General features: G+C 34.2%; 2 protein-coding genes across 11 annotated transcripts in view; both read right to left on the bottom strand.

Moving 5' to 3' along the window:
* LOC118268866 (POU domain, class 6, transcription factor 2) overlaps positions 1-19,565 on the bottom strand; it is a 149,536-nt gene extending 129,971 nt beyond the window's left edge. For 2 of the 10 annotated variants that reach the window (XM_035583635.2, XM_035583632.2), the window contains exons 1-2: positions 19,157-19,565; positions 10,397-10,491 (exon numbers count right to left, since the gene is read on the bottom strand). The gene's annotated coding sequence lies outside the window, so the exon portion shown is untranslated. The remainder of the gene's footprint in view (positions 1-10,396; positions 10,492-19,156) is intronic. The other 8 variants (XM_035583640.2, XM_035583637.2, XM_035583639.2 and 5 more) reach the window with 6 other exon arrangements.
* On the bottom strand, positions 15,367-16,832 carry LOC126912145 (uncharacterized). The gene has a single exon (XM_050702800.1). It carries the CDS (start codon positions 16,652-16,654, stop codon positions 15,410-15,412), a length of 1,245 nt encoding a protein of 414 aa, XP_050558757.1. The 5' UTR covers positions 16,655-16,832; the 3' UTR covers positions 15,367-15,409.
* Positions 19,566-23,679: the final 4,114 nt, after the last annotated feature.

Raw genomic sequence — 23,679 nt, forward strand, 5'->3', positions numbered from 1 at the left:
TCTTAGTCATTAGCGATTTTAATTCTGAATCGTCTATTTTTTTTCTGTTCCGTTGAAATTATAAGTTGCGACTACCATTTTACGATTGGAATCGCGATTTTCAACATTTACGAGCAATCGCAATGTGTTATATTCCGATTGTAGTTTGTATTTGTATGCTGAAGAGGATGATGACTGTGTAACACCATATTAAATATTACTTTTGTATCTTTTTTTATACTCCTATGTCTATACTCTATAGGGTGCTCTTTTTCTTACGTGTAATTTTCTACAGATGAACTGTGTTATATGTATTATTATATTACTTTTTCCAGCAAATGTATGCAATTATAATAATGTGTATTAATAAAAATCCGTATTGAAAACTAAAAGGTTATGTCGGTTACGATTTAAAATAGTAATAAACTATTTTTATGATTTAACTTACGGTTGAAGAGGGTGCTTCGAATACCATTGGCCATTATTATTGTTTAAGCTTTGGAAAAAATCGAAGGGTTCCGACGATTAGCCCTGTAAAGGGTTACAATCGAGTCCACGATTTTAAAAGGTTACGGTGTGGAAGTAATGTAAGTCATATTGTTATAGACATTGTGTCTCAATTTGAAAAACAAAAGAATAGATAGACTTAATTAGTGTTCGATCAAGTAGGTGTATGATTCTAAATTTGAACTTTGGGTACATTAAAACAAGACTTATAGTTAAATGAAACTAGCTATAAAAATATACGTAACATTACTCAACAAATGAATTAGTACTTAATTAAGTAAACGTATTTTCTTGTAAAATACAATACTGAAAATCTTCCTACCAATCGCTTTAGACTTTATTTAAAATTTCCAATAGCCGTAGCTAAAGTCTATAAACTGGCTATCGGTTTTATCAGTCTCATTTGAGGGCTTCCGTTCCCAGCTCACGCTCGCTTATCGATACTTCTCGATTTTTACCGATACGGAACTTAGCCACTCGGTCAAGGGTAAGCCAACCTAGATGATAAAAAGAAAACAGCGTATATTTTGTTCTCTTTCTTTCTTTATGCAACTTTATTTACGTTAAAGAATGCATTATGTAGTGTTCTATTGGAAAAAGAGAGATGAAAACATATCTAACGTTTGGTGTTAGTGTTTAGTTAGAAGACCTGGAAATCTTCTAAGACTAGTTAATTAGGTTCCCTTAAATGCTTGCCAAGAGTGTGGATTATATATTATTATTATGATTTTGTGTGTATAAGTATGAAAGAGCCATGCTTCGGCACGAACGAACAGAGTGATACTACGGCCTCACAGAAAACCGACGTGTATCTACGCTTGCGTTATGATTTGTTGTGTACGTGAGGTAACTGGAGCTCCAATTACCTTATGTAAATATATTGAGAAAAGCTCTACTAGTTTTGAGTCACAGAGGGACTCTTCATGATGCCTGCAGCCTACTGAGTAAACTAATTAACTCTTTAAGTGAGTAAACCGCTATTTTTAGTTAATTTAGTACGTCTCACTATACTTATTATAAAAAATATACTATAAGATTATTTAGAAACGGACAACGACTTTCTTTTAAGGACATAGAAAGTTGAATGACGTGAAACTATTAAGTTATTACTAATCAATGGGTTTGGTCACATTATACTTAATCAGAATGTTACACAACCATTATTCAAGAGAAATTATTATCCTATGACTTCAAAGTAGTCAGTAGCAGAACTTGTTATGTTTAGTGTACAAGTCAAGTCCAAGAGAACTTGATCATAAGCATCGGATATTTAAATCAGTTTTATAAGATAATAATCTGCCCACAATAAATTATTACAACATTCTAACTCGATGTAGAATGTAGAACACTGAATTGAGATGTAACTTATAAGAATGATATTATATTAATTGTAAATGCGAGCTCAAGAATTATTCTTTAGCCGCCCTCGCAAAACAGCTTTGTCTAATCATAGATTTATTCATTATGTGACACGCCCATAAATTAAAAGTAAAATTAAGCCGCTACCATTGAACCCATTAAAACATTCCACATTATTTCGGCAAAGACATAAAACTTATAACAAAAACGTATAGTAATTATGTTAATGATTTCAGAATTATCACTTCAAACAGACCGCACAAGATGGCGGCCTGTTATTATTTTATAATGTACAGTGACGTCACAAATGAGGTAATTATTATTCGGACAGTGTTACCAGCCCTGCGTTATCGTGGTGTAAACAACTACTAATTAAAAGGTACATCAAAGATCGACAAGTAATTACAACGTGCCATAATAATTACGCTGTTTGTTAAAGATTTTTTTACTTCGCGACCTTTGCATTGACAGAATAAAATAACGATATTATTAATTGTATTCAATGCATTAACGATTAATTATTATTGTTTGACAAATAATTCTTAGAAACTTTATCTTTCTGTTTCGGATTCTGCGGTATTTTATCCGCCATTGGGGAACAGGAGTTCATTGAGTAGACGTTAGTTTAATATTATTTTTAGAAATCAATTTTCCTCTTTAATTCCATTTCCATTAATAAGGATATGGGTTAAAAACAAGATTTGCAACATAAATTGGTTGAGGATAATTGGAAGCATATTGCAATGCAAGTTAACAATACGTACTTAAAATTACCGGTAACACACACACAAAGACGTCACTGTCACACAGTAGCTACATAACGACAAGAGAAGAAAAAAAAAACTAAAAATAAGTTTGACAGTAAAGGCGACTCGACAGACTTCTATTTCCAAAAGGTAACGCTCATTAATGAGGCGTAGTATTTTCGTAATTAAGTTACGCACTGGGAAAACATCGGTATAAAATATTGTGTAACTTTGTGGTCGTATATTAGGATAGATAAGCGATTGATTAACTATTTCCTTGTAATACTAATGAGTCCTCATTAATACTTAATTAGACTTGAAACAATGTTATTTTATTTTGTACACTGTATTTGAGATACTGAAAAACTTGTTTACTTTAATTAATTGTGGAATTTTTTGAACGTTTTCTGTGTTATACTTATTTGCTGTCTACGGATCAGTCATTAAACAATTCCTTAGAATATAGTGTATTCCGTTTTGTTCATATTTAGCATAATTATTAAGAACACGACCTACTTATAGGCGTGCAATTTAACGGCTCGAGCATATGCACATTTTTCCTCAGAATTGTATTCCAATTAGCACATTTAAATGGCCTGCTTAAATAGTTGTGATATTTTAAGTTCAGATGTATAAGTTACTGGGAATTTGTTACAAAGTTATAAAAGGACAAATTCGTAGCCTTTATGACAGTTGCATACCTGTTTGGAAAAACAGAAGTATCGCCGACTGCAATAATATTTCCAAATAAATAAATAGGTTACAAGTAATTATGTAACCATTCTTTAATGCTTATTTAAAAAAAAATAAGTTGCCACACTCTAGGATTTTCTCTTGTGTCGTGGGTGCATTTAAAAACATATAATTTCAAATTTACTTATGTATTGTGTTGAAATTAGTGCTACGGGCATGATGAATCAAAATAATCACAAGACAAGCTACACCATAATGAAAAATCAAAGAGATCTAAACACTAGAATACTTGTGTACCGTTAGAAAACTTACCTCTTGAATAGTAATACATTACACACACACACCCAAAAACCAAAGCACAAGTAACAACACACACAAACACAGAACCACTACAAAAACGAAACACACCCAAAAATTACAAACAGGTCAAAAACAATAGTCCTCAAATACCCCCCTCTTAGTTTCCATGCGAAATATTTCCGCCTCTATTCCCCCCTTCTCGGAAGAAGGCACTTGATTTAAACAACGTTATTATACTGACGATTCGTCGAGTTGGTTTAAACAATCGTTATAAGTAGCCATATCCCTCAATGTCCACAATGATTCTAACATACACTGGAATTTGTTTAAATTGAGTGTATGGGCTTATCAAGGCCGCTGTAATGAAGGAACAGACTAATTTAATTAATGATTTAACTTATTTAGTTTTAATTGAAAAATAACTAGTTGGTACAGCGAGTTTGGTTTGTGTTCGAGCTGATGATGTTGGGAATAATTGTGTTATTGGTGAGTATAAAAATCTTGATTTTTCGGGGTTTTAGAAATTATTTTTGAATTCAACTGGGACATGGGAAGAAGTTCTATTGGCACAAGGGATCAACAGTTAAACTGGCAGAACAGATAACTTCTAGATATATATTGGGTAATGTAACGCTTAGTATTTTACGAGGAAACTATTATTTTTCTTATCTGCTCTATTATTTCTTCAAATTTATTTCGTTGCGGGATCCAAGACAGTTATTCTTATTCCTGTGACGCGCTGGATTTCAGTGTTTCGGTGTTTTCATGGTTGTATCTACTGTAGATCGTGGCTTACAGGAGTTGCAGCGGTTTGGGAGGTTTTAGTGGGCTTGTCCATTAAAATAATGTAATCCTTTTGTCCAGTCATGATTGAACTCCAAAAGAAACTAAGCCAATAAAGCATTAAAAAGAAAAGAACAGAAAGCCACAAACAACACAACTATCATTCCATTTCGTTAATTTACACCACTCGCACATAAAGAAACAAAATCAGATATCGGCCAAAACGAATTTTTGAGCTTGAGGTACGCGAGGAAAAAATTAAAAAATCCCATGAAAATATTTGCGAAAATAAGAAAGAGCAAATCTCAATGGCTGGGACGTGTTGAAAGAATACCGGAGGGAAGAGTGAATGAGGACAAAGCGGTAAACGATAGAAGAGGAACGTTCGCGGAGGTATGAAGCAAACAAATAATGCTTTTATACCTTCCGATGGATGTTCTTTGGATGGGACTAGCTGAGAATTTGATTTTAAGGTAGAACAGGTGGTAGATGATGTTGGTTTGGAATTGGTAAGAAAATTAGATACAGATGATGAGAATTTATAAGTGTTATATAAAAATCAATTGCTGTTCTTTAGTTTCGCTAAAACTCGAGAACGGCTGAACCGATTTAGCTAATTCTGGTCTTGAATTATTTGTGGAAGTCTAGACAAGGTCTAAAAGGTGAGAAAAAAAGTTTTAGGCGGCACAAAAGTTTGCTGGGTCAGCTAGTATTGTTAAAAAACCTCATGTACAATTTATGAACTTCTCTAGATCTCTAGAAAAACAGTTGAAAGAAGGCGTAGGTAAATTTGCAAGTCGATCAAATGCCTTTTGAGGTGACAGATATGAAGATTGAAGATCTCTAACAAAGCAAAAAGACCATGTATTTAGTGCTTGCCTCAAAAACAAACGAATAAGTCCAATAAATAGTGAACAACGTTCTTATTAATGTGGCTATTTGAAAACTTTTAATCAATGATAGCAAGACTTCCCGAGTGGCTATTCCTGGATTACCCAAAGACAATTGTGTCAATTATAGTGCAAACAGTTTCTTGTCAATTCACTGCTCAGCGGATGTTTATAATCTAGCGCTGTTTTCCGCTAGTATAAGTTTGTATCAATCAAACTTATAGTATAGAGCAAGTAAATAGAATCATGGATTGTTGATCGATTTTTTTTTATGGAACACGCATTGATCGAGCAGACATATCACCTGATGGTAAGTAATCTCCGCCGCCCATGGACACTTGAAACACCAGAGGCGTTACAAGTGCGTTGCCAGCCTTTTGGGAGTTAGGAATTTAAGGGTTGTTGTGGAATCAGGGATTGGGAAGATTGGGCCTCTGGTAACCTCACTCACACAACGCAAGCGTTGTTTCACGTCGATTTTCTGTAAGGCCGTGGCCGTGGTAAAGAATCTTTAGACTCAGATCTTGATTAAAACTTCTTACTAGTTCCTGGTGATGACAAGTCATAATTCGTGACTTACAGAGTGACAAATTGTGAGTTGTATAGCGTAGAAGGTCGGTACTCGGGACTCGTTTAAAAATAGGCGTAATTTCTACACCACATGTATCAAAGTGACCTTTCTTAATGCATAAAACATGTATCGACACTAAATGAAAGCAATAGTTTTCAACCAATAAATAATACTATTAACAAGATCAGACAAACAACACTAGTTCGTATAAGACGAAGAAAAAAATGAATAATAAAATTAAAATCGCCAATAATAAATTTAGGGCAGCACTATTCGATGTCATGGCAACCCTTAAAGTTTTTAATAATAGTGATGCTACCAGTTTTATTACAATTATTTGTCCAGATGTGATGCAGGTGATAAATGGTCGTATTTTAATTTCTAGTTGTAGTTTTATTTATTGGTTTTATAAGTTTTTAATAATGGGAGACGATGTAAGTTTTTTAATGTTGAGTAACACTTTGTGTTGTGATATTTGCGCCCTACGTTTTTGTTTTGATGTTGGGCTGTTTCTTTTTGCTGATAGATTCATCTAATCGAGTGATTACCCCTTTGATTTGATTATCAAAAGTTAGACTGCAGAAATCTTTGATGGTGAGATTTACTTTTTTAATAAAATCAAAATTCTTGAACATTATGATACCCACGAAGTCTAGGCCAACACAATGCGTGTTGCAAGCGTGGTGATGAATGCCCAAACCTCTGTGCTAGAAGATGTATTTGATCAGCAGTGGTCGGCTGTTGATGTGTGTGAGGGTTTATCACATTGAAAAAAGATAGACGGATAAGCCAAGTAAAGCTTGGTAGCAAGAGTCAAAATAGCAATTAAAGGTCATCGCCAGTTCTAAAGAGTATTACAGGATATTTCACAAACTACCGTGTACAAATTCTTCTAAGCAATTGACCATATGGCTAGGATTAAAGTAATCAACCGATTTCAGAACTAAACAAGTCAGAATGAGTTTGGACCTAATTTTAGAACAATGAAATGAATCATCTAGTTCTGTACACTATTGTTTAGTTGGCCAAATACTAAGTAATTATAAATGTCTATAAATAGAACTAATTAATCCAGTTTTGTTAACGAAATTGGATTATGTTTGTGTGTGTTTGCTGTGTACGGAGATGATTTTGTGGTTTAGGTACCTTCTAGCTTACATTAAGGCAAGGAGAGTACCTGTATCAGATGTTTCTATTGTCTAAGTTAGTCGGAGAACAAGAAGTGATTTTTGAGCCTCATACAGTTTACAAAAATGAATAAATTCGTTCAGTAGATTGAACTGAAGTATTGATAGATAGATACGTTTTGAACTGTGCTTATGTTCATGAAATACTGAAATCATTTCGGACCCCGCGTCTCACATGTCTTAAAACTATGATCCGCCACCGATGCACTTCTTATTTAAGAGGGGGGAAAATCAGCCAACTACTTCTCCCGTCTTCAGCAAGGCGAGATGGAGTATCAGACTCTTACTGCCTAAAAACCACTCCGTTCCTGCTCCTCCTCCTTTTTGAGCCGGAGCCCTGCCACTAAAACACTTTAACTGAGATTCTAAAGTTGCTTATCCTAAACATAGGGGCTTTTGGTAACTCCTTTGAAGAGGGGGATACCTTTTGTTCAGCAATGAAAGAGCTCCTACTGATGATGATAGTAATTGTTTGAAACTAAAAGTCGAGACATGTAAATTTTCCACAATGATTCTATTCTATTGGTAGACAAAAATAGTAACTTCTAAAAATAATTACAAGTCGGTTTAATTCTTATCTCAACTAATTAACATAGACATACTTGTGTTTTTAATTCCACATTACTTTGAGCACGAGTACTTTGATAAACAACTAAACCACGATGGTTATTTCCCGGGCAAATTGACGCATTTCCGTTAATTTTATTTATCTGTATTGTGCTACAAAATCAGCAATTGGTAACGGGTAATTACTTAAGTACTTTTTGTGAGGGACGAAAATCATGCAATGACTTATCCCGCCTAGGGCGAGGCGACAGGGATTATCAGATTCTTACTAACTAAAAAACACCCCGTTCCTACTCTTTATATTCAAGCCGAAGCAGTCTGCAGCTACAGAATAACCAACCTGGTCTTTTGGGAGGTCTTACGTTAAGAAGTTGATTTTAACTTCGCATAGTCTAGTTAGTGTTCGCGTGTGTTATAAACCCAAAAATATTGATGAATTAAGTGTCTATAACTCTAGTGTCTAGGAAAATGAAACTAGTTATTACTAGTTATAGTATGCCACGTGTCTTGCTCCTTGGTGAGTAAGCACCGTTAGAACTATGGACCGACTCCCGCCAATTGTTCCTGTAAAATCCCTTTAATACATCCAATACTACGTTTTCCTGTAGGTATAATGCGTATTGGATTTTTGTCGGACAAGGTAAACAATTATATTTATTACTTATTTTCCTGTTAATTTACACCATCATAATTAGCTGATACAATTCATGTTTTATGTTAACAGGAACTCGCCTATTTATAGGAAAATAATTATGTATGTTAATATGAAACCACAACATATTTACTTAAGTCATTAATAATATAGAATGACGTTATATTTTAACTGAGAACTATACTAGCTACTAACAAAGAAAAAATATCTATACACATTAATTCAAATAAAAAAATGTTTCCCTAGGCAGTTACGCAAGTATCGAAACTGATTAGTAATCCGCCTACTAGTAATAAAACATTAAAAACAAAAGCTAAACTATCGACGCCGATGACTTGGACGCTAGCATTAAGTGGATACTCAAACTTAATATACATTACGAACGGATTAAACGGATCCCATTCATCAACGTCACTACAAAAATGCTATATCCACACAAAATTAGGTACTCACCTACACTTAGAGGATTCGCGAACAATCGTATCCCCAGACTAATAACTACCAAATGAAGGGTTGTAAGCTCTCCGAATTTTAATGAAATATTTGATTTATGCCCACCAAAAGCATCAGGTAGCTTATTATAAGAATATATCATTAAACATTACATATATAATTAAAGCGAAACTTAGCCTCCAGCAACCCCAATTTGGAGCCGGCCGCTGCATTATAATTTTAATAAAATTGCCCGTTGTCCAATAAAAAAAGTAAAAAAATAAAGTAATAATAAGAAAATTATAACACATCTGATTGATGTATTATTTGGTAATTTATTGGGTGTAATTACATCGTGTAATAATGGTTGATAATGCTGCGAGTCGGCCGAGTGAGGGAACGATTTATTAGTATTTATTAAAGTATGAATTATTGTATAATTACTGGGATGGGTGCTTCCAAACTAAACAGAGCGGTTGTTTTAGGGTTGAATTTATGGGCAGTTCTCGGAGTCGATCTAATCGAGCTTGTTTGCGATGTAATTCGGGCGCCTCGGCAGTTGCTATAAAACTATGTCGATGAGTGTGTTGTGAGCGGTTGAGCCGAAGCAAAACCGAAGTAATGATAACTCAATTTTGATGTTCATGTGTTATTGTATTGCTCTAGTTTCGGTTAACGATATTTATTGCCGGCAATAGCGGTTTTTGTATAACTTACGACGTACTTTTGAGTAAGTCTCGAGTTATCAATAAAATCTAGTGTTACGATACGAAATGGTTTGACTCCTATATATGTTATGGGTTTCCTGTTCCTAATAAGTAAACATTTACAGTGTACTTCATAGTAAATCTAAATACCAAGGAGATTACTGATCTTAGTCTATGACAATCATAAAATTGAATGTCTATCATTGTATTTCTTAAACATTTAAACCATCTACATCTAAAACGATTTATTTTTAAGAATTCAATAAAAAGCTGTGTGGTCGCCCAGTAATCCTAATTGATTTTGACAAACAGCTCACATCGTTAAATCGATAAAATTTAATCGATTCCATATGTCAAACGGGGCCATCACTCAGTGCGTAAACTAATTCAGTTGATCCCCGCGATCGCCTTATGTATCGATATTACTTTGAAAGAATTAACTTTACATAAACAAACATTTGTAGTGAAACGTTAATAGTTTTTACTGGCCCTTAATGCCACAGCCGCACGTCGTTCCGGAGATCGAACTTAAGATAAAATAGTTTACAGATGCGTACAAAAGCTGTTATTACGCGCTTCACATAATTTATGCATTGACAATTTTAATTACTTCAACCGTATGCAAGTTGGTTTTTATAATGAAGCCGAATGAATTTAAAACTTTCACCTTAATTATTATGTTTAAAATAAGTTCTCGTTTTGTTCCGACTTTGTGAAATGTTATTTAGTGGCCAGTATCTGCGTTCTTTTATTACACGTTCGAATTTTAAGATTCAAATTTGAATTAAGACAAAGAAGTCTATAGTTGGTAGTCTATTTATTATCTGTGTCTACTAATTACTACGTACTTACTCGTCAGTAGTACAAGAGCCGGCGGATCACTCCTTGAAATAGCTACAAACTTGTAAATCTATGCTACTCCAACAAAAGTTTCATTCTTAATGGCTTCAACAAAGTCCACTTAGCGTTGATGAAGTCTATCGTGATCTACAAATAAACTGCGCCTAACTACAAGCTACGTACCGGAGCCACTGGCAAATAGGAAGTCCCTTTGTAGGGAAGACGTCTTCAAGTAGGGGTAAAACAGCTTGCCGCCGTCCTGGGGACTGCCGCCGCAACTGTACAATAAGAAACTCTATACAAATATCATGTTAAAAGATACTAAAGAAAATAACGGTAAAGTCAAGTCGATGTAATAAAGTTCGGTATTATCCCGTCAGCTCGCATCTTCCCGCGTAGATTCGTTTAGAAAGGACTCCTCAGACGGGAGTGCTCCGCGGCACCGTGGGAGGGGGAGGTGCAAGGAACGCGCGGGGCTGCGCGATTTTTCACCCAAGACCACGTGTTAGCCACGTGCATGAAAACTTTTTGGCGAAGTTTTTCCTCACGAGCATGCGTTACGCGGGCCTTTTTGTTTGGAGCTCAACTTCGCGCGGAGCATCCACGTCGCCGTTTTATTTCTTAGCGCGTTCTCTTTGTGGATAGCGTTTAACATGTTTTATCGTATCTATTATGTCTGTAGTTACGATACTTTTTATTGACGTATCATTTGATAAAATTAAACGCACGTAATTTTGAATTTGTTCGAAACAGTTTTGTCGGTTTAAACAAAACCGTTTTAAAATTCGAATTGTGGCCGTTAAAGTACGTATTCGGAAAGATTAGAACTTATGGATATTAAAAAATTAAAATACGTCGATTAGTTCCAAATTTCGGAATGATCATTAATATTGATTGATACGAGCCGTGTCTAACACTCATAAAATTTATTGATTATCGACATCAGATTTCACCCACAGACAAGGGAATTAATAATAACGTAATAGTAATAAAAAGCCGCTTTCTCAACACAATGCATCACTAGACTAAACCATTTTGCAATCAACATATCAACTAAACCGTGTCTAGAAAATTCTTAATTGAACTAATGAGAAGTAATTACAATTTTTATTGCGGCCATAATGATTACGATGCCTTAAAATAATAAAAGCAATTAGACATTGATGGGCGTAGCGGAGTAGTTTATGGTTGTCTCTCTCGCTCTCGACGTGCCGGCCTAGCCGAGCGCCGAGGGACGCCGCGATCAGATGTAATTGTTTGAACGGTTATAAAAGTTGTCACAGACGGTGTTCTGTTTGTCGTAAAACGGCGAGATGTTTCCATTTCCAATGTTTTAATGTTTGAAACAAAAAAATATATTAATGTAGCCTTCTGTATATGTGTATAAGTTGTTATTTCTTGTCGCTGACACAATTGGACAATCTAAATATTAATCAAAGCCACAGAATTTTAATGACTGTATGTACAATTAAAATGACTGATTCATAGCTGTAAAGTTGGGATACAAATGAGTCACGTGAGTTACTCTAATTAGGTACAATGGACTAAGAATTCAAAGGAATAAAATGATGCGATCACTTCTAAATACAACTTAGCAATAGATTAGACTGTTACATAGTGGACAATATTATATTATGAATGTAAGGCTACTCATATATATGTCAATGAATGGTGACTAAATATTAACAACTGAACTAATTTTTATTACTCAAATGTTTAGTATGTTTCAGGAAAATATGTCATGATTAGAACAAATACTCTATGCCAATAAGAATATGATTTGTGTTTTTACGCAAAGCAATTTTTTGCTAACGTTTTTTTCATAAAAAAAAAAAAAAATAAAATAAAATTTATTAAAAACATAGATCACATGTATAATTAAAATGACACAGATGTTGAGGTAAAAACAAAAAATGGTCTTAAGAATAACAATCGGAAAAACTAAGTTAATCTAGGCTAATACATATAGGCAATAATAAAATAAAAAAACAGTTCTAATTTTAAAATATAGGGACTACCCGAACTAGGTTCTTTTAAACCTGTGTTTCAGGCTATCAAGGCTTAGAATATTTATCGGATATCATTTTAATATCATTATCACATTACATAATTATTGAAGACTAAGCAAGGGCAAAGTGTCCTTATTTATTAAAATACACTATACTAGTTATTATATAATTTACTAAAATAAGCAATTTAGTTTAACACTTCTAGCAATTTTTCCGTATCTGCGTAATTGAGGGACTGTAAATATTCTGTTAGTACTAAATTACACTTATTTAAACTTACACTATAAATCTTTAGCAATCTGTTAATTTTGTTATATAAATATGGTCCTAGAAATAAATAGAATCTGTTAGTAAATACATGTTTCGTCCGAGTGTTAGTGCAAACTAAATCCTTTCTCCTATTGCCAGAAGGTACAGGGCTAAAACCAAGTTCAGCATGCTGGAGTAGTACTATATTCAAAATAAATAGCTGGCGTACTGTGAGTACTTTGCATTCCCTGTAAAGCTGGTGGGTGGGGAATCTGAATGGACGAAAGCTAGCGACCTTCAGGATTGCTCTTTGGGCACGTTCCAGGGGCAAGAGAATAGTTTTAGGAGCCCCACCCCAGGAGCTAATACAATAGGTAAGAATAGACTGACATAGGGCCATATACACCTGCCGAATTAAAGTGAAGTCTGCTATGTTACGCAAATTTTTAAAAACATATATTAATTTACGAACTCGAGTGCATAATAAGTCAATATGTTTACGGAAGTTAAGCTGGGCGTCAATCGTGACACCTAGATATTTTATATGGTCAGTTGTTTGTAAAGTAGGGCAAGCGCATGCTGTGTCAGCGGAGGTACTCATATGACAATTGTGTGCATAAATGTTTAGGTTAGTGGTAGAATTGTTAGTATTTCTTATAGTAAATAACATGTACTTGGTTTTATTTGGATTCAATGTCAGCAGGTTATTGTGAAGCCAATTAGACACTATACTGAAACCATTTTGGGCAAGTTCATAGACCTCATCTTTTGATTTGCCTGAGAACACAAGAGCTGTGTCATCAGCATATGACATAATGACACCATTTTCAAGTGACAAGCTGCTTAATTCATTTATATAAATTAAGAAAAGGGTAGGGCCCAAAATACTACCTTGAGGAATCCCGAACCCACTGTTTTTTAGGTCAGAACTTTTGTTTTGACCAATTTTCACACACTGGTGACGATCACTGAGATAGTCAGCAAATAATTTTAATTGTGCTCCTCTTATACCCATTTTTTCCAGTTTGTGCAATAATAGGGAACAAGAAATGGTGTCAAATGCCTTCGCAAGGTCTAAGAAGATCCCAATAGTGACCATGCCATTATCTAGATTAGAACAGATGAGATTTGTTAATTTATGAACTGCTTGGTTTGTTGATCTTTTAGGCCTAAATCCGAATTGTTTATCTGATAGTAAGTTGTTCTTTTCAAGATACTTAATTAATCTAGTGTTTATAATTTTTTCCAAAATCTTTGAAAGGCCTGTTAATACTGCAATGGGTCGATAATTAGTGACATCGGTTTTGTCCCCAGCTTTAAAAACAGGGCTTACGACAGCTTTTTTAAGCAGATTCGGAAATATTCCTTTACTTAGGCATAAGTTAAAGATGTGTGTTAGAGGCGGTGCAATAAGGTGTTTGAATTTTTTAGTACATTATTAGGGATGTTATCCCAACCAACAGCACAAACGTCTTTTAGTCCATCTATTATACATAAAACTTCCTGAACGTCTGTTTCTAATAATACGAAAGAGCCCAGAGAGTTATGTGCCACAGGCATACTTTGAGTGATTGCATTTCTGGAAAAGGATTTCTCAGCTAAATTTTTGCCAACGTTAACAAAGTAGTTGTTTACTTTATTCGTTGCTTCAGATGGGTTCAAACAGGTTGACAAAAGATCAAGCTGAGTGTCTGGTTTTGTTTGTCTGAAGGTATTGCTTTTTATAAATTTCCATATTAGCTTATTATTCTTTCCCGCTTTCTGAAGCTGTGCTCGGTCGTATTGTATTTTTTGTTTTTTCAATAGAGTATTGCAAAAGTTTCTGTACCGTTTATAGGTAACTGAAAGTATTAGATTGTCTGGAGTTTGCTTCAACTTTTGATGAAGTTTGTCTCTATGGCGTATACAGCGGACAAGACCTGGCGTTATCCATGGTTTGATGTTACTATACTTTCTAGGTAATAATTTGCTTAGTGTGTTTTTGCTGATGCGTGTTTGTAACGCCTCAATAAAATATTGCAACGAGGCATTAGGATCATTGGAATTAAAAACAGCGTCAAAATTGATGTCACGCATGTCGTTTTCAAGACTCTTCATATTTAGTTTTTCAAAGCTACGCAAACAGTTTTTTCTAGATGGAGATATTTGTAGAGTTAATAATATAGCCTGATGATCCGTGAGCGAAGAATTAGTAATAAATGTTTTAGATGGTGATTTTGTCTTAATAATGATATGATCTAAGCATGAACCACTCTGGTGAGTCGGATGATTATGTGCTGGCAAAAGTCCATGAAATGTGCAGATGTTTAGGTAGTTATGTGCTTGGGTTTCGGTTTTCCCAGAGGCTATATTAATATTAATGTCACCTAAGAGTATAATATTTTTATGACAAGATATTTTACTTAATGTAGTACTAAGCGAGTCTAGAAATAGGTCCATGTTTTGAGATGGAGGCCTATAAATAGCCATAACTACAATGTCGGGGTTAATTTTAATTAATAGGCAATTACAGCCTGGAAATAAAGGTTCTTCTACTGTTACTTCTAATGTATGTTTAATGTAAGCAACTAGGCCATCGTTTTGGTTAGTATTTAAGTTAGTTTTATATAGCGTATAACCGTCAAGCGATGGCAAATTGTCTGCTTGTTTAGATAACCAGCATTCTGTTAGCACAATAATATCACAGCATAAGTCGAGATTCTGTAATAGCAATTGAAAACCGGTAAAATTGCGATTTATACTGCGAATATTTTGGGTTAGTAAGGTAATCGTTTTGTTATCGGCCGTAATAAAGTTCTTGCACTCCTCAACGTTACAAACTATGACTTCAGATACGGAAAAATTGTCAATGTCACTGATTAATTGCTCTGACATAAAGTTAGAAATTATAGAAACCCTACTGTATATGTGCTACTTAATAAATATATAATTGGCGCTCTTAGGCGCCTTCATAATCAATTGAATTAATGTAATTGTCTTCAGCATACTTGCGTGCCGGGCAGTTCATATGACCAGTGGGATGATCACACTTGCGCTGAAAGCGTTTGCAGGTAGCACAATTGGGTGGAGACGATTTGTTGGGACACTCTTTAAAAGCATGACCCATCTCACCGCAGAGGTTGCATGTGGGTCTGGTTTCGCGGCAATACTTGGCTGCATGTCCAAACTGTTGGCAGTTGTAGCATCTAGTTACAATTGTAAAATCCCTTACGGGGCATGACGTCCAATTTATAAAAATGCGGCCTTGAATTATCAGCATTTTTCTAATGCTTGCAGGTACCTCTAGGATATAATTACAGGTAGGCCGATCTTTCTTCCCTGATTTGTGGCTGACTTTTATCTCTTCCAAAAAGGACTCACGCGAGGTATTGGCCAGCTTTTCGGATAGGTTTTGTTCGAATATACAGTCCAATACTTCTTTTTCCGTAAGAGCAACTGGGACACCAATGACTGCTATTCTAGGACGGCGTTTGGAAGGCTCTTCGACTTTGAGGCCTGAAGAAACGAGTTTTTCGGAAGCTTTTAGTTTCTCAATATCTCCCTTGCTATCCGCACTTATGATTACGCCTCCATTCCTAATTTTTTTCATGCCACGGACTCGCAATTTTAATTCTTCAGGCGAGATTATTTTTTGTACTAGAGTCTTTGTGTCGTCACTGGACTGCGTCTTATCTGCAGGGTATATGGCTATAGATTGGAAATTAGCTGGGCGTACTAGATTTTCTCCTTTTTTCACCACATTGGCATAGGAAATACTACCAGTATTCCGATCCGTTTCAACTGCCTTTTTTATTTCTTTAATTGAATCTGCAATGTCCTGCCGACCCTGAAGATGCTGGATGGTTACATGTGCTTGAAGGGTTTTTTGCTTTAGGGACTGGTACTGTACCGCCAGTTGCGATGTCCCATGCGAGACCTTACGGCAAAGGTTAGTGACGCGTAACTTCTGGTCATTATTCATTTTTCCCTCCGACACGATAGTGCAAACTTCCGATAATATTGTTTCTATGGCACCCATCCATTTCTGTATTTCTGGCGTAGAAATCAATTCAACTTCATGCTCTGAGGACGCTGGCGGCTCTGGGTCTCTTAGTTGATGTTGTTCTGCAGGTGAGGGCGTTGGGGGTGGACTACGTCTTAGCAATTGGCTACGCCCGAAAGGGCTTAAACCCGGGTTTGACATATTAACACAGAATAGTCTAATAGTTTTAGTTCATCTTGTACCAAACAATGATGACTCACTTAAGACAACGCGACACACTTTACTCAATATTACAACTCCGCAGAATTATTGATAGAAAAGTATAATAATTAATTAAAATGTTTCATTTTACTCAGCACAAAAATCACGACCGCTTAGTATCGAGTCTAATGACTGAATCATGGAAGGTAAATGAGATTATTTAAATTTGCTTTTTATTTAAAGTTTTAGTTGCTTGTGAAACAATAGAGTTTAAAAATTATATTGTATCCAATTTGTTGATTAAGGGGGTCTACTTAGCCTTCAATTAAAATGTATTAGGTACAGTTCTAATCTTTATTATAAATGAGAACTGCAATAAACAGATTTCCATATAAATTCAATTCATTCATTTGGGGTTTAATATAATTAAAAAAATATTGAAGAAGAAGGTTATGTTTCAATTTTATTGTTTTCATGAATATGTACAGATTAAACAAAAAGCTGAGGAATATAGATTTTTCATTCTATATTAAAAAAATCTTTAATTTTGATATTAATAGAAGTAGAAAACGATATAAATTGATTACATGCGCGTGCGCACGGTTTGTTGTTCTCAACTGAAAAAGACAAATTTAAAATTATAGCATTTATTTCAGATAGGATTGTCCGTCAGTCTGTCTGTCAGTGAAGATAGGTAACCTTTCTCACTTCTTGGTTCATATGGCCAAGAGTGAACAAGAAACTCCATCGTTACTCATATTATTAAGATATCTATCAATTAATCTTTTTATACTTGATCATATTTTTATTCTCATACATTTATTTTCCTTAGTCTATCATAGATATAATAATGTGTATTTTATATATTTTTTGTAACTTATTGTAAACTTCAGTGGTTATAATTATGATTTTGATTAATTAACGGACTGCAAAAAAGATGGAGGTTCTCTGTTTGACCTGTGTGTATGTATGTTTGTGCTCGATAATCTCACGATTGGCCGAACCGATTTTGATGCGGTTTTCAGAAAAGTGTTTGTTACACTTAAGAGCAGATTTTAGAAGATTAGAGTAGATAGAGCGATTAATAAATCGAGAGATTGAAGTCGGTTTTTTTAAATGAAGTTTACTGAAAATTTGTTTTTAAATAATTACTGAGTTTAGTCGTTGTTTTTTAGAGTAGGGTTTTATTTTTTATATTTAATCATATTTCTTTTATGAATTTTATTTTCTTTGTGTATCTTAAACTTTATTTGGTTTAATTTTGATCTGGTAAGCATAATTTTATTTAGATTTTTTATAAGATTTTTCTTTTTAATTAGATTTATTAGAAATTAGTAATGATGTTGAAATGTAATAACTGTCTTAATATGTTTTGTTATTAATTTAAAGATAGGGTAAGTAAGAATTCAAGAATATTTTTGATGGATAATTTAATAAAGAATATTAGTACTAAACAATTTTGGAGACAATTTTTATTTTTCTTTAATTAAAATCAATTTTCATTTTTGTTACCGTGTAGTAAGATTAACATTATAAACGTTATCAGATAGTTAATAGATATAAGTATACTAGTAGACATAATTATTTTTTAATTTGAATAAAATTTAATCTAACGCGCTTGTAATGTGATAAACGATGGTTATCAAGATGCATGCTTAAAATATTCCAGTTACGTGTTACAATTTGAATTAAATAGTAATTTTATGAATTAATAATTGGGCGATAACAAAGTGATTTAATGAATAACGACCCACTTAATATCATAATAATGAGAAAAATTAATGACGTAGCCATAAATTTATGCTCTAATGATAATGCACCTGTTCTATCATCTCAATCAAATTACATTTCAAATTAGGTGTTGACTAGAACAAATTTCCATAACATTAAAAAAACATGTTTTACATAAAAAAACTTTTTTGTCGAACATGAATATAAAAAAAAAAAACAACAAAAGTACAGATAGATACGCACGATGATGCACTTTAAACGGAAAATCAATACAGCCTACAAAAAAAGTTGGCCAAAGAAAAGAAAAAAGGTAAAAAAAATACCTACAGAAAAACGCGACACATGTATTTGAACCAATCAGCAGTTTGTTGGCTTCGTTCGCCCCGCCCCGCGTAACTTTTCCTCTTTACCACGTCAAAAATACAAGCGTACCATCATTTTCACGATACGTACGCGATAAACTTTTTTATCAACTTTATATTCGTACTTTCATCTCGCTCTTGAACACACGTTCTCAAACTTAACGAACGATGTAAACACTACTCAACTACTTGTACGCTAAGAAAAATATATTTACGTTCGAAAATAAAATAATTACAGTTTCGAGCGAATTCAAATAAATATTTCCTATGATAAGTTTACTAAAGTAACTGGTACAAACTTAAGAAAGAAAAACAAAAGTACACAAGAACTTAGAAAAAACTTAAAGTTTCTAAAACTAAAAATAATCAAGAATAAAATAATTGTAACAGTAACAAAGTGAACACTTACAATATCCGAGAAGTTAAATAGTAGTAGTTGGAGCTTTAGATTTGTTTTCGTAGCAGTGACGTTGTTAATTAGCCGGCGCTCGCTGATTCATCACTTTATAGCGTCTCAGCGGCTAGTTCAAGCCAATAGTTAATTATTACACTGCAAACACGGTAACAGTTCCCTTCAAATAAATCCCTAATTACTCGTACAACAACACTCAGTCCGATATCCAAACGCACTCGAAAGTTTCAAATCAAAATGACAGAAGACGCGCGAAACGTTTTTTTTTTCAACTGTCAAACGTGACACGAACAAACGCAGATACGGCCGTCCACGTCAGTACGCTGACGTTCACTAGTCGCGACTCGGCGTAAGTCGAGGAGAAGAAGGCAGCGGTCTCGGCCAACACGCCTTTCGTTCGTCTCTCTCTCGCGCGGCTATACCCGCCCGACCATTTTTACGGTTTAACCGACTCAATTCAATTCAACTCAACTCAATTGTCGTGGCGCGAATGCCTTCGCACTGGACGCTAGAGTGAGACGTATAGCTTTCGCCTTATTTCAGTGGCTGAGTTTCATTAAATAAAAATTATTTGTTTTACTTAATGTAGTTCGGAGTAGTGCAACAAGAATCAAATTTACGTGTTGAAATGTTGACGTTACATGCGTTTGAACTAAGAATCTGCGTTCGGAAAAGCGGAATAGAGCCTTAATCTTAGTTTAAGACGCAGCAGTGGGCACGGATGTGTCCGTTTCGCTCGCGCCACTATCGTCCGGCGGGCTCGGGCCGTGCGCGCGAGCGAGAAATCCGAGCCTCGATAGGCGTTACCGTTTCCATCGGCTCTCTCTGCTGGGTGTGTAAAGTTTTAGGCCGAAACATGTAAAAATGCATCTTGAAAAAAAGTTATGTATTAAAAAAAGAAGCTTAGTGCGAGGTGGGGGGACATTAATGCTGGCGGGAGGTGGCGAGGATGGCTTTTTTCGCATGCTGTATTTTCGGGGGTGTTCGCGTAACTGGACAATGCATTATCGAGCAGTGCCGGCGAATCGGACGCATCACCTTAGTGGCCCATTTGAACTCGAAAACAACTGGATTTGAATGGGATATAGCCAGACCGGTGATATAATGGCTTTACCGTATTTCGAATAGATTCCTAAAACGTATCTGGATAAATATTACGTACTCTTTAGGGTAAAAAAAGTTACAAAAACTATTAAACGCAATTAAAAATTTCACGGATTTCTATTTTAAGTACTTCAAATGAGTTACAAATCAATAAATACGCCATAAAATGATTTGATCGTATCAAAGAATTTATTTCTTGATCTCAAGAAAAGGATGATTAATTTGATTACAAAAAATAACAGGTGCAATGCACTCCCAAAGTTAAACAATATGGATTAATACTGATGCATCATTCGTACGATATGTACTTTCTATTATTTTTTGAACATCTCTAATAATAAAAGAGAGAAATCTTTGATCTTCTAATGACCTGAATTTGCATGATCATGCAACGTAATATAGATCTTTTTTAATTGGATAGTCTCTGAATATTTCTATTAGAAGACAATAAAATTTGCACTATTTTTTATGTTCTAAAAATCATCATTCAAATTTTAATTGTCACGCGACAGTAACATTTTTTAACGATTTCTGGCAACAACGAAACACAATTTGAAATCCACACAAATTCATAAAATCACGCTGTATAAATGTCGATTGCATCTTCATAATTGAAGATGTTCTTCTCATTATCTGAACAGCTAATAAGTCTATGATTTCTTAAGAACTAATCATTACAGATGATATTAAAGGACATGCCAAGCCTTTGCAGATTTTTATCTTGGAAATATTTAACACATTGAACGCCGTGGTAGTCACCGGTGACCGACGTTAGTGGAGGATTAGTCTTCAACAGTCTTCTATTGGCAGTCAAAGACTTAAACACTTAGACTTCTAAGACACACTGCTATCTTTAAGAATGTCTCAACTTTATGATAGTCCTTTTTTAAAAATAAGTCTTTAAAGTATTATTAGACCTTTAAAAGGAATAAGACAGATCATACAGTGTTAGTTAATGCAGCAATCTTTGTATGTAAAGACGTTTTGAAGCGCTTTCTTCAATCTCGATTCAAGTAAATTCTTTTTCACACATTTACCTCTCATCTAGCTTATAAAATAGTTCTTGAATATTATTAAATGTCAAATCAATGATTGTTGCACTAGTTTTCTTGCAGAAAGCACAAGTTTTAGACAAGAACCTTAATTTCTAATACGATCGACTTAGTTTAAGTTTGGATGAAAATTTGAAATGTGCAATGGCCGTGTCTGTCTCTCAATAGTATTTAAGCAATACCTTATAAAACTCTAAAAACTATTGGAAGCACAGAAATGTTTTCTATACTATTTTGAGTCATATAGCCTGAATCATTCAATGTGTTTTAAGATCTATTTTAAGATCACCTTTTCTAGTGTGTTCCAATTTCGTATCAGTTATATCTTCGAATACACGATCTTCTTTTGTTTCCGAAGATATTCTATTTAGGAACGAGGTGGTCGAATTAAATTACTTTACTGTTATACGTATACGAAGCAACCTTAAAAAGTTTGATTTTTATTAATGGAATAGATGGCAAACGAGCATATATATAGTTATGATACACCTAATCTGAAGAGTTTCGATGGTAAATCAAAAGTCTGTTACCTACGTATGTTTATCCTGAAAGATCCGCAAAAAATTATTAGCAAGCAGAATAAGTAAGTTATAGAAGTAACGCGATTGAATTGAAACTTTTATCGATTTCCTATATTTTAGTATTTTTAACAACAATCTAAGTCGTCATTTTACTTATTGTGACCAATCAAATAATAAAAACGCATGTCTGTATCAAATCTTTAGAATAGTATTGCTCTTGTTAATCGCGATGAAGAATTTCAGTGCACCCTCTCTGCCCCATCTAGGAGACAAGAAATTAAGTCTTAATTTCTATTATAAAGTACAAACAAAAAACATCCTTATTTCAATAACCTATAGGACACAAAACTTGAAAAAACTAAAGAAAAAATATTCACAGATGCTTCTAAAATGTCATATCAATATATTCCAAGCATATGTCAAGTCAAGACATAATACTCCATACGTGTGTATGTCGTAACGGGTCCGGCCGCGGGCGATGGCTAGTTAGTTAATCAATAATCTGCTTGACCTCTCATATCAAAGAGGTTTTAACTGTAAAAGCTCTAAGTAATTGTATTAGGCGATGTTTGCCAATATATCAACTAGATAACTAAGGATGTGGTTACACTGGCGGAGTTGAATATGAAGTTTTGGTTTAGAGTTTTGCAGTTAGAAATATTGCTAACGTACATAATGGATTGTTATGTTATGGATGCATGGTTTTCCATTATTCAATTGATTTGGGATGACAAAAGCAAAAGTAATTCGCATGGTGAGTCCTCATGTAACCTAACTGAATTTCTTGAAAGAGTGGAAGAACCTGTAATATAGGTAAAGTTTAATTAATTCTCTTTTTACTTTGAATTATCTTCAAATAATCCAAAGATTTTGCTGTTAGTAGTTACTGTTAATATCGAAGAATATTGAATCAGAAACCTTTGTCTTACAATTGTTTTCAAAACACCGTACACCGGTGTTTTAAGTACATAATAGTAACGTGAAATAATAAGGAAAGTTCTACTAAAGAAGAAGAGTCCCTCTATGACTGGAAAAGAAAGAACTGGAAAGATAAAAAGTTTTTTTTTTTATATGAATAAACTAGTGTTTACTTTGTCTCACAAAAGTATTTCACGTAGGTATACCGTGTACTTTACAATAGATAAAACTCCTAAATTTATTAAATTCACACAATAACTAAATTTATTTAAATTCACTCGTGTGTCCATACCCTAACACTAGTTAGTGCATTCTACACACATTATGGAGGTAACGGAATCACCATCGACCATCGGCCAGCGAACATCGTCTGCGCTTCCTAATCATATCAACTTGATAGTTGGCTCCTCAACCACGCTATTATATGTACGGAGATCATTTCTCAAAGAGTCCTGATGGTATCCTTATATTTGTAGCCATTTAAGATAATTTTCTTAAAGAGGTTTCAAGATTTTTGATAAAATATTTTTTTCTAAGATCAGGTTCTTTGCCTAAGTACCACTTCACGAAATTAGTTTTCTATTGTTTTATACTTACTTTTACTCTCTATTGTTTTGTACTTGATCGTATATCGATATTGATAAAATCAAAGAGTCAATAGCCTACATCTTAAGTACTACGTCAGGAGATTTGTTTTTCTATTTTATTATTATCTACTTGGTCGTGTTTTGATAGTTATAAAATCAAAAGAGTAAATTTTTGTAGGTTATTTATTTACTTAGAAAATCAATAGCTATACAATTTATAACTAAGAAAAAAATTATATGTGCCAAAACGCCAATTACAGGTTTTCACGATTACTAATAGAATATAGAAAAACATGCTAACAAAACTATATACTAGTAAAACTGAACTAATCTGATCT

Source organism: Spodoptera frugiperda, chromosome 2 (assembly GCF_023101765.2).
Source record: "Spodoptera frugiperda isolate SF20-4 chromosome 2, AGI-APGP_CSIRO_Sfru_2.0, whole genome shotgun sequence".
NCBI lineage: Eukaryota > Metazoa > Arthropoda > Insecta > Lepidoptera > Noctuidae > Spodoptera > Spodoptera frugiperda.

Coding starts and splice junctions, on each gene's coding strand:
- LOC126912145 (XM_050702800.1), bottom strand. CDS start 16,654: ATGTCAAACCCGGGTTTAAGCCCTTTCGGGCGTAGCCAATTGCTAAGA.